Genomic DNA, 12,157 nt, shown 5'->3' with positions numbered 1-12,157 from the left:
AGGCACCACCCAGCTAAACTTCCAACTTGTGAAAGGAAATTAAAGAAAAGTTTAGGGTCCAGTGTGGTGTCACACACCTTTAATGCCAGCACTCATGAGGCAGAGGTAGGCGGATCTCTGAGTTTGAAGCTAGGCTTCTCTACAGAGCAAGTTCCAGGACAGCCAAGTTTAGGCAGTGAAGGCAACCATCAAAAACAGAATTAGTGAAAATGTCTTTGAACATGGGGAACATGTTCCAGCCCCTGCAAGCAGCAAAACTTAGAAGCTTTGACTACATGGTTCTGTCTTTAGGGTTAAAGACAGAAGACAGGGGTTGTAGAATATCCTGCCATGTGACCAAGGAAAGCTGCTGAGACTAGATGTGTGTCAGGGATGTCCCTTCATGGAGGCCTTGAGAAGCCATTGCATGAAGCTGTTAAGGTAAAGCCTGGATTGTCCTGGAGACTCCAGAATGTTGGAGACGTCAGGTTATGGGATACCTGTCAAGGAAAGCTGCTAACAGGGAGTAGATCCAGCTCAAGAGAGAAAGGTGTGCTGTAGTCAACAGAGAAGGAAGAAGTTGGAGATCTGAAGAGCAGATTGACATCAGTCATGGAGATGCAGGGTTTGGAGTTCGCCCAGCTGGTTTTTGGTCTTGTTTGGTCTAGCATTTCCTCACTGTGCTTCCTTTCCATCCCTTTGGAATGGTAATGTATAGTCTCTGTTATTATGTGGAAGTATGTGATCTGCCTTTTGATTTTACAAGGGTTTAAAGTTAAGAGATTGCATGTGTCTTGGAAGAGACTTAGATGACTTTGGACTTATAAACATTGTTGAGACTCCTGTGCAGTATGGGGACTTTTGAAGTTGGACTGAATGCATTTTTGTATTATGATATGACCAAGCCTGTGCGTCTCAGGGTGTAGAATGTGGTGGTTTGAATGAAAATGCCCCCCTTAGGCTCATAGGGAATGGCACTATTAGGACTTGTGACCTTGTTGAAGGAAGTTTGCCAATGAGGGTGAGCTTTCTTTCTGCTGTCTGCCAATCCAGACGTAGAACTCTCAGCTACCTCTCCAGCACCATGTCTGCCTGCATACTGCCACACTTCCCACCCATGACTAGACCTCTGGACTTGTAAACCAGCCCCAACTAAAAGTCTTCCCTTATAAAAGTGACTGTGACCACGGTGTCTCTCCATAGCAACAGAACACTAAGACAGTGAGCGTCCTTCATGTGGCAGAGGCGTGGCAGCAGGAGGGTGGAGTGTCTAGTCTCAGTGTGTCTGTGGCCGGGAGCAGAGAGAGATGAGTGCTCAGCTTGTTTTCTCCTTTTTATTCTATCCGCGGTTTCAGGGAGAGTGTTGCCCACACTCAGAATGTGTTTCCTCCTCGGTTAAACTTCTCTGCAACACCCTCGTAGAAATACCCGGGTGTCTCTCCTGTCCTCGGTGATTCTAAACTCTGCCACGTTGACAATGAAGATGAACTACTACGAGGCTCTTTGGGGACATCACATAGAAACAGCTTTAAAGTGATGGTAACAGCAGCCAGGTTGGAGCCATCTGGAGACTGAGTGGATCTTGAGAACATGACGAAGGATGAACGGGGGAGGGAGGAGGAATGCTCCAAAGTAGCTTCAAACTCATATTTAGGGTTACTTAAAAAGGTTTCTCAAAATTACTCCCCCAAATTCTGATTCAGTTTATCCCAGGGTTCAGATACAGTTCTGTTTGTATGGTTGGTTGGTTTTGTTTTTTCAAGACAGAGTTTCCCCTGTGTAGCCCTGGCTGCCCTGAGACACACCCTGTAGATTAGGCTGGCCTTGAACTCTGCCTCAGCCTCCTGTGTGCTGGAATTAAAGGCAGGCACCACCGCCACCACTGCCCTGACAGGTACAGGTTTTACTAATCTTTCAGCTTTACTGTGCTCAGTCTCCAGATGGCTCCAACCTGGCTGCTGCTACCATCACTTTAAAGCTGTTCCTATGTGATGTCCCCAAAGAGCCTCGAAGTACTTCATCTTCATTGTCAACGTGGCAGAGTTTAGAATCACCGAGGACAGGAGAGACACCCGGGTATTTCTACAAAGGTGTTGCAGAGAAGTCTGGCTTCCCTAGAAACCGGACACCAAGGTGAGCTGAAAATGCAGGAGTTTTCTTTCAGTGGACAGGAAGGAACAGGTTTGCGCGAGAGAGCCAGCCAGGAAGGTGAGGAGCCTGGTAATAGCAGGGCACACCTGCTCTAGTAAAGGCAGGAGGTAGGATGGTTGGGACTCTGTGGAGGGGTTAGCAAGGTTGTTGCAGAGGCCTCAACTGGATTTGCTTTGTGAAGAGTCTGTATGTGCCTTCCACCCCTGTTATTCTCAATCACTGGTTAGGACAACCTGCAGGGATCCTGATCTTCATACAAACCTCGCGATGTTCTCCCAAACACAGTATTGGGAGCCTTTGGGTCATCCGATTCAGAACAACTAGAAGAATCTGAGGCACGTGGTAACAGCGGGTGCCTGCAGTTCATCATTTAAAGATAAGGGAATGAGAAAGGGAATGTTGAAATAGGTTGTAGGTGAAGTATTTGGGTTCAAGTTAAAATTGCGGGTTTTCTTACAGCTAAGGAATATTTTAGTGTATTTTAAATATACAGGGAAAACTACTCACATCGAAGTTAAAGGTGGGGAGGAAGTGGGGAAAGAAGAAAGGAGAGAGGAGATGTGACAAAGGAAAGAGAAGGAGCAGGGAGGAGATAAGAAAGGTGGAAGGAGAATAAAGGGCCTGAATGGTTTATATTGGAAGCAGCTCAGAGGGCAGTTAGGAGGAAAGGGACGCTTGGTTATGGCTTTGAATTCAGGTCATGATGTCTTGTTCTCTTAGCATTCTGAACATGGGTTAAGTTTCTGTTGCAGGGAGTTGGAGAGAATTGTACTTAGTTACCTATTACTAAGACAAAATAGGAAACAATGTATCAAGAGGCAGCAGGGCGAGTGGCTGGGAATAGGAGGCTGAACAAGACGCAGGGAGGACGGTGAAGATAGGGCTCTTCTGTAGACAGCACCAAGTCAAGGGAGAGGAAAGCTGATGACTTTGATGAGTCCAAGAAGTGGGAGGCCGCGTCACTTGCTGGAAAGGTATTTATTTAATTGGCCACTCTTCTCACATGACAAAATTCCACACACAATCGATAACAAAATCACATTTAGTATATTAAAATTAACACTTCAAATATATATTAAATAATTATTACATAAGTCTCTCACCGGTATCCGCCCATTTCTTTGAATATAAACCAAAGCTGAAAGAGTCTCTTGATCTAATTTGGGATTTTTAAAGCCTAACATTTACATTGAATCTGTGCTACTCTTAATCACAGAAAATTACTGGAAATACAGTCAGCATTTAACCTATATTTGATCCCAAAGTTAACACACAGTCACTTTTGAGCCATGAAATTTGTATCTAGTGACAAAAGAAGTTCGTCACAACGAAGCATGCTGGCTAATGCCACCGAAGAACTTCCAATCAAAGGCTAGCTGAGATGAATCATTGCCCACCCAGGAGACTCAGAGCCCTGCAGCCTATAAACTGAGCTGTAGAAGCTGACATTTCTAACATTTCAAAACACTTAATAGAAACCCTGAATCTAACCTTCTGAAGACCTGGAGCTACTTTACAGATTTTTCAGTCTGTGTGTGCATGTTCCCATGCATGTGCGGGCATATATGTGTAGCGTCCAGAGGATAACCTGACTGTTGTTCCTCAGTTGCTGTCCATCTCCTAGGACAAGAGTCTCTCTTTGGTGTGGAACTCACCACTCAGGACGTACAGGCTTACTAGTGAACCCCAGGGGTCCTCCAATCTCTGTCTCCCTGGCACTGGGATTCCAAGTACTGGTCAGCACACATGATTGTCATCTGGGATGTGTTGATTGAATTCAGTCTTTGCACTTGCCATACAAGCATTTTACCAACTGAGTTATCTCTCTATCCCATACAATTCTTGACTTTTAAAAAATTCAATGGGGGGAGGTCACTTTTCAGAAATTCCATTGGATCTTTGCAATTTACATATACAATATATTAATCAGTATTTAATCAATGATTTAAAAGAAAAAAGAAAAAAACCTTCTGAAGTGTGCATCTGAGATGGGGAAACCATAAAAGCTTGAAATAATTGGTAGTGGAAAATGTTGAGATAAATGTAGTTGAATCCTATGTTATAAGGACATCGAAGGGTAATGAATATTGCCAAGGTAGCATCATGATCAATAAGAGAGTCTAAACAAAGTCTGAGATTCAACCATGTGTGCTGGAACCCACAAATTAAGACTTCCTTTAGACTCTTGTACAGGTTAATCTTAGATGTACATACAGAACGTAAAGCATGCTTAGTGAGTGATTGACTTGACTTCACAGTGAACAGAGAGAGAACACTTCGAGACTAATGTATTGCTGCTCCATTGCCTTTCAGAAACTCCGCCTTTTCTGAGTAGGTAATTTGAGCAAGCGCTGTAAGGACAGCATGAGCAATAGGTTGTCTTCTTGTGGGATTAAAAATAAGAATTCCTGCTGTATAGTCTTCTTTCTTCTTCCTCTGGGATGGCTTTCTTTTTTCTTTATTTCTTTGAAAAGGGTTAGGGAATGGGGAAGAGTCCCTAATGGTTGTCTAAAAAAGAAAAATAGTGCCTTTATAAGCATAACTGAAGTAAAATGGGATCCTTAAGCCAGATGTGGTGGCTCATGTCTGTTGTCAAAGCACTAGGGAGGCTGAGGCTGGAAGATGGCCTGAACTGCAAAGTAAGAGCCCCCTGAACAAAAGAAAATGAAAACAAAGAAAGGAGATGAATTCTTATATCTCACTGCCAATCTTCTGACATAGTAAAGAGTTCATTTTCCGAGCTTTAAATTTCAAATTTTTATAAAGAGATTGAAATTTCATTTTGTACATTCATTTTTTTTCCTAGGATACCCAAAAACATTCCAATTAAAATTCATGTTGGTCACAGCAGAATGAACAGACCCGCGTGCTAGTCATTGTCATAGATGCAACCTGAAAGAAAAGAAAACTTTAGTTCATTCACTCATTATTTTTATATGTTCATCTCTGTGTGTGTGTGTATGTGTTCGTGTGTGTGCAGGTACATATGCACGTGTTTGTGAAGGTTGGAGGACAATCTCTAGCAACATCCTCAGGAACCATGTGCTTTCTCTGAGACAGGGTCTCTCATTGGTTCCAGTCCCACTAATCAGAGGGAGCCCCAGGGACTGTCTTCCTGTCTCTACCTCCCCAGGACTGGGATTACAAGCCCGTGTCATTGTGCCTGTCATTTTCATGTGTGTTCTAGCCAGCAGACTCAGGTCCGCATGACTGCAATAGAAGCTTCACCTACTGAGTCATTCATTCTTCCAGCTCCCTATTAAGGTTTTGGAAACAAGTCTTCATGAAGCCCAGTGGCTCTCGAATTCAATGATCATTGGACAGGACTTTCAACTCCTGAGCCTCCTGCTTCCATATCCCAAAGTGCTGGCTCTGCACCACCACGACTGGCCACAAAAAATTTAAATACAGATTATATACAACATGCCCTAAGGGCTTAAAGTTAGAAATCTGGGAAATTCAATCTCTCCTAAATTAAAATTTAGAAAAAAAGTAAAACTTTCTTATTTTATATTAAGAAGACAAAACTACTTAAGCGAAATGCGAGATATTTCACCTTCTGTACTGGCTAGTTTTATGTCGACTTGACACAGGCTAGAGTCAACACAAAGGAGGGAGTTTCAGCTGATAAACCTCCTTTATAAGATTGCAGGCAAGCCTGTAGAACATTTTCTTAATTAGTGATTGAAAGGGGAAGACCCAACCTATTATGGGTGGCACCATCCTTGGGCTGATTGTCCTGGGTTTTACAAGAAAGCAGGCTGAGTAAGCTATTGGGAGCAAGTGGGTAGGCAGCACCCCTCCATGGCCTCTGCATCAGCTCCTGTCTGCAGGCTTCTGTCGTGTTTGAGTTCCTGTCCTGACTTCCTTTAATCATGAATTATGATGTGGAAGTGTAAACCTAATAAACTCCTTTCTCCCCAACTTGCTTTTGGTCATGGTGTTTCAAGACAGCAATAAAAAACCCTAAGACATCTTCATTGATAGCCCAGTTTCAACAATATTCCTAGACAGATTTATTCTTCATCAAATGAGACTGAAGATTAATTATTCAGGCATCACATCACTTTTTGGAAATGAAATTAGTTAAGCATTGACAAGTTTCTCAAGCTAAAGACTAAAAGGTCGGAGCTGGGAGGTGATTATCAGAAAAGCATTTGCTTGCAAGTTATGGGAATAGGTTTGATGCCAGGACTGACGTAAAAAAAAAAAAAACAACAACAACAATAAAACCCTGGATGATGCCAGGTATCTTGGCAAACACCTTTATCCCAGCAGTCAGGAAGCAGAGGCTGGTGGAGCTCTGTGAGTTCAAGGCCAGCCTGGTCTAGAGAGCAACTTCCAGGCCAGCAGAAGCTATGTAGTGAGACCTTTTCTCAAACAAAACAAAACAAAACAAAACACACACACAGTCACACACACACACACCCAAACACAAGCAAACTCTCACATACACAAGCACACACATTCACATACACACACCAGCCAAAGGGCAACATGACAACTGCACATGTTTTGTTGAGATTAATGTTTTAAATCATCATTTAAAAATACCTGATGATTTTAGTAGCATTATCAGTTATGAAATATGTATCTGTTTGTTGATCAAAGGTTTTTTAGTCACAGATTTTAGCATTTGTCAGCTTTACATTTGTTCATTTAGGACTTGTTAATTTCATATTTTATAGGCTGCAAAAATAATCCATTGTTAGCTTCTTGGGCATTATGGTTGCTGTGATATAAATATTGTTCGCTTTAAAACAAGCTACCTATTAATGACAAATGCATTTCTTTGATAAAAAAAAAGCGAAAAAAAAAAAGCGCAGCAACTCTTAACTCATGCTACAATACAAAATTTACCCAAGAGTTCTCCCTTCCCTCCACTCCTTTTCACTCCTTCTACCTCTTCCTGTTCTGTTGTTCTTGACCCAGGTCTCATGTAGCCTAGGCTTGCCCCAACTTTCACTGTGTAGTTAAGGTTGGCCTTTAACTCTGATCTTCCTGCCTTTACCGCCCAAGTGCTAGGATTACATGGCTGTTTTATACTTCTCATTCTGGAGAATAAATACTCTTTTCTTTTCACTTAATTTCCTAACCGTGTGTGAAGATGAACCTCTCCCTCTCTCTACGACACCAGACCATTACTTTTCCTCACATTTTAAAGAAACTCAAATTCTGATCATATCTGATGGCTCTCAGTGAGCAAGCTGTTTTCTCAGTTACCATGGTGGGAGCTACACAAGACTTACCATCAGCAATGTCATCATAGATTTCTCCATCACTGTAAACACAGAAAAACCACAATTTTTATTGTATAGAGAATATCTTCCCAACATCAATATATAGAAGCTAGCAGCAATATGATTGCCATATATCAGAACCATGAGAGGTAAAGAGAGGCTATGATGTGCATGTGTAAGTGGACAAAGATTTTACATCCACCTCAAGCTCTCCTTCCCTCGCTTTATTGACTTCTCGTTCATTCTACAAACCGAATAATAGACACATGTTTTGAGAGCACAGATCATGCCCTACTTTGAGTGCTGCCAAGGTCATAGGCCCCCTGAATCCCTAAGAACTGGGTACAGAACTAAACAAACTGAGCTGCCAAGGCAAAACCCTCATCCAGGGGCCTCAATCCAAAAGTGCAATGAATTTTGACAGTCATTCTTACTAGATCTACACCTTTACTTGAGTTTCAAATGTTTCAAATTTTCAATGAATGCAATATATTTGGCATGGAAAATGGCTATCTTGTTTTCACGTGCTTCTAGTTATGGTGCCTAAATATCAAGTTTAAAGTATTTAAATACTACCTGTGGAATATATAGTCATCGAATTTTCTTATATTACTACTTATTGTGAAGATCACATCCACTGCAGTAATTCTGGCTACTTTTATACACTTTCAGGTTTTGCTTAGCCCTGCAGCTTTATGAAATGTTTCATTAACAAACACTGAGTTGTTCTCATATGCTGGGAGACAACTATGAGCCAGATGTAAGCTTTGATTGTAAGGGCACATAGTCAAATGAGTGATTTATAAACAATATAATACTATATTATAATTATGACCATAATCTTGAAATGGAGGATGCAGTGCCTGGCTTCAGAGCTGTGAGGAAGCTGCATCACTTAGGGTGGACATGCTCTTGGTTCCTGCCCTACCTATCTCTGGGCTTTATAGCAGCAGCAGCAGCAGCAGCAGCAGCATGAGGTTCCTTGTTTCTGCCAACTGTGGCAGATGCTGTACGCTCCCTATGTCTTCTGTTTGGGCCCTGTCTCTGAGGGGGAGGGAGCATCTGACTACTGGAAATCTGATGTGAATGCAGAGAACAGATTTTCCTGCTGTTTAGTCCACAAATGTTTATTGATGTATGCCTTTTAACAGGTAGCGAGCCAACAGTCACTGAGTGTCCTTTCTCCGTTTTCTTTTAACCATCCTGCAGTCATCACAGATGACGATGTGCTCCTATCTGTGACACGTTCTTCCCAGAAAATCTGCATCTTTCTTAGAGCAAAGCCTCTCAGATATCCCGTGCCCACCAGTGTAATACAGATGCTGAAGAAAACACAGATGTTAGGGCCGTTCCCCTGTCCTCTATCTATTGGTTCGCGGACAGAACTCTTAACATGCAATGCCCTGTTCACATGGGTGTCCTGCTGCTTATGGTAAATGGGTTGTGAATCCCTGATTCTTTCATTATGTCAGTTTTTACAAATATAGTGGGGTTAATTTTCTGCTCTGGGTGTCTTGCTGCAGAATCTTAAAGTGTTTTAGAGGAATCCAAGGGCTTACAAGTACCAGGCTGTGACAGACAGTGAAAAGGTCTTATTCATAAGAATACAAGAGTCATTGATTACTGTCTTTTGAGGGCACATACTGTCAATAAGGCAACAGAAGAGAGCACTATGCTCGGTGTGAATATAGAAAAATCTTCAGTTAGGAGCTAAACTATGAGCTATTAACTGATGTTATTAGTACCTACGGCAACACCATTTGGATCTAGCTAGTTCTGTTCTAATACTATAGTAATTAATAAACAAAATGCAAACAATTAGTGGAAAGGGTAGTGCTTTCCTTGTGTGTCTTCAGGGTTTGCTGAACAGACAGCTCAATGTGTATATAAGACTATTCACCATGAGTGAGATAGACTTTCTTTCTAATTCAGATGAGCATATTCAGCGTTGTTATTGGTACTACTATATTGAAACAAATATAATACATTGCTCAATCCATGGCATTCTGGAAATAACTCCTTAAGGAAACCAGAAGAGTCTCTTAACAAATACAGTGATAATAGAAGAAAATGATGGCCTTACTTGTCCACCAGGTAACTCCGAAAAACATAGCCATCTATAATGGGAAAAAGGAAATGTATTTAATTCCAGATAGAGCTTTGAAAGTTACTTAATGTCTAGTTCCCAAAGTTGACATACAAGGGACTAATTATAATAAGATAGTATTCCGAGGGACTGGAGAGATGACTCAGAGATTAAGGGCCCCTTCTTATCCACAGCACACATTCTGATGCCCAGAATCACATCAAATAACTCATAACTGCCCATCACTCCAGTTCCAGGGGATCTTATACCCTATTCCGGACTCTTTAGGCACCCACTCATGACACAGCCACACAGACAGGTTTTTAAAAATATTTAAAAAGATAATATATTAAATAATTATATCTATATAGAACATGCTCAGAAGGTAATTTGATCATGTTTATGCCCGTGTTACCCACGCTTATTCCCCCCCCCCGCTTAGCATCTATCACTGATCCCTCTCCTAACCTATGTTTTTCCTTTTATTAATATTTTAAAGACAGCAAAAAAAAGATAACATCACTATGGTATTTTCACACATAAATCCTTATATTTTTGTCTTTTTTCTTTCCTTCTCTGGCTGCCTTCCCTGTGTCTCCTGCCCTTCTCTTGATGATTCCCTCCCTCCTTCCAAAGACTCTCCCTTCTGTTTTCTTGCCACACAAATTCCATTACCCCTTTCCTTCCTCCAAGGTCCCCCTTTCCCCTCCTATGCTCTTCTTCCTAGGCCTCCCTCCCACATACACACTCAGATATCGGTTCTACATATGAGAGAAAACATGGGGCATTTGGCTTTCTGAATTGGGTTTATTTTGTTTAATATAATCATTTTGAGGTCAGAAGACAACGGGCAGAAATCTGTTCCCTCCTATGTGAGTTGCAGGGATTGAACTCAGGTTGCCAGGCCTTAGCAGTATACGCACCAAGTTATGACCTGTTGATAAAGACTAGACCTTTTTCTAATGTTCAATGTCTTCATTAAAAAGATCCCCAGGAAGATTATGAGAAATAAAGTTTGTGAAATTAAAACTAAAGATGACTTAATCACCTTTTTGAAGATTACGATTATTATTTGCTGATGTTTTTAGGTAATTTCACTTTTCAATTAAATCACTTTTAATTTAAAACACAATTATGATAAAAAATTCGCAGACCTGGTTAAACCACTACTAACAGTCCCTTACATGGTCAAGGTTAATAATTAATAATGTAAAGCTAATCATCTCACCTTTATGAGTTAATTCTAAAAGCTATATTCTCTTATACTCTCAAGAGCTTACATCTTTATCCTCTGTTGATGATTCCTTTGCAGATACTATTGTTTAATTCTGTTTTTTTTTTCTCTCTCCCTCTCTCTGTCTCTTCTTTGCTGCGCATATGTGAGGGGAGGAAGGGAGGTATCAATGACTGAATATTTAGGAAAATGTAGGTGGTCACATGCGGGATGAGGCTGTCCCACCCTATTTTAGTTCTTTGATCATGTGATGATGTAGGGCTCACTAACTATAAAACCACGTACATAGTGTTTTTACAGGATTACTGACTTTTAACGTCACATAGGCCTTTGCTGTCTAGCACTTTCAAGTGCTAAGACTGTATGCTATTCAAGGACGGCTCATGATAGAGTCAAAATGAGTGACTTGCCATGGGTCGCCATGTAATCTTGGCAGTGCAGTTCCCAGAAATTCTCTTCTTTTATGCAAAAAGAAAATGTTCTCATTGTTCACATGGTTCATGTTCACTTACCAATATGAGATATTAATAGGAAATACAAAAGAACCCACAAAACAAAACAAAGTCATGGTTATGGTTCAGAACGGTCACTATGTTTTGCCTTGCAATATTAGGAAGCTGATGTGCCCAGGGTTCTCACATGGCACATAAAGTTGTTATTTGGAAGACTCCCGCTCACAGAGCAGAACACAGTGGCTGGAACAAATATCTTGGGATATGTGGTGGGGTAGAACAGTTAGGAATGTAACACCCATCCCCCATATGTGCCCTTCAGTTTCCTCCTGAAATGCTGGCTTGCCATGGGATAGATGTGTCTCAGGACTAACAACTCACCCATGAGAGGACATTAGAAATATGGAATTTCTAAGGAAATAAATAATAGCCTTGAAAAAAATAGAAATTAACGTGGTTTTGTAGTTTTCAATTTTTCCTTAATTGAAATGGATCTATTGCCTGTTTGCTGCATGTGTTGTATTTGCAGAAAATAAAGTTAAGCTGCTGAATTTGGCCTCCCACAGTTAAAAACATATAATTGTATTGTGTGGACTCGCTCAGGCAAGTGAACCAACGTCAAACTTGAAAGGAAATGATACATAGTGAGTGGTGTCTAAAACTGAATGTAATTTATCATTTTTGGTTTTCACAATAACTAATCTTTCTCCTTTTTTGCTCTCTCTCTTTGTATTGTTTCTGAGTCTTTCTACCATAATGACTTGAGACATTTTATTCATTCATTCATTCAATTTACTTTTTACTACTTTTGAGGTGAGTTTTCACTACATTGCCCAGGCTGTCCTTGAACTCCTGGTTTCAAGTGCTGTTCCTCAGTCAGTCTCCCAAATACTGGGATTTTAGGTGTGTGCTAACGCAGCTGGTCCAGACTGACTTTTGAAGTTTCTGAACAAATTTTTTCCAATGAGTATGCTTTGTTAAAAAAAAAGAAAGCAAAAAAAAAAAAAAAGAAATT

General features: G+C 40.9%; 1 protein-coding gene across 3 annotated transcripts in view; it reads right to left on the bottom strand.

The window, feature by feature from the left end:
- Positions 1–3,098: 3,098 nt before the first annotated feature.
- The window catches only part of Fyb1 (FYN binding protein 1), a 126,860-nt gene continuing 117,801 nt past the window's right edge, over positions 3,099–12,157 (bottom strand). For all 3 annotated transcript variants that reach the window (XM_050138943.1, XM_050138945.1, XM_050138944.1), the window contains 3 exons: positions 9,454–9,487; positions 7,380–7,411; positions 3,099–5,022 (listed from right to left, as the gene is read on the bottom strand). In XM_050138943.1, coding sequence (XP_049994900.1) covers positions 5,000–5,022; positions 7,380–7,411; positions 9,454–9,487 — 89 coding nt within the window. In that variant the 3' untranslated portion in view covers positions 3,099–4,999. The remainder of the gene's footprint in view (positions 5,023–7,379; positions 7,412–9,453; positions 9,488–12,157) is intronic.

Source organism: Alexandromys fortis, unplaced genomic scaffold (genome assembly GCF_014885135.2).
Source record: "Alexandromys fortis isolate MF-2015 unplaced genomic scaffold, M_Fortis_MF-2015_v1.1 scaffold_37, whole genome shotgun sequence".
Taxonomy (NCBI): Eukaryota; Metazoa; Chordata; class Mammalia; order Rodentia; family Cricetidae; genus Alexandromys; species Alexandromys fortis.
The sequence above is the reverse complement of the archived record's forward strand: the minus strand, read 5'-3'. Positions and strand labels throughout refer to the sequence as shown.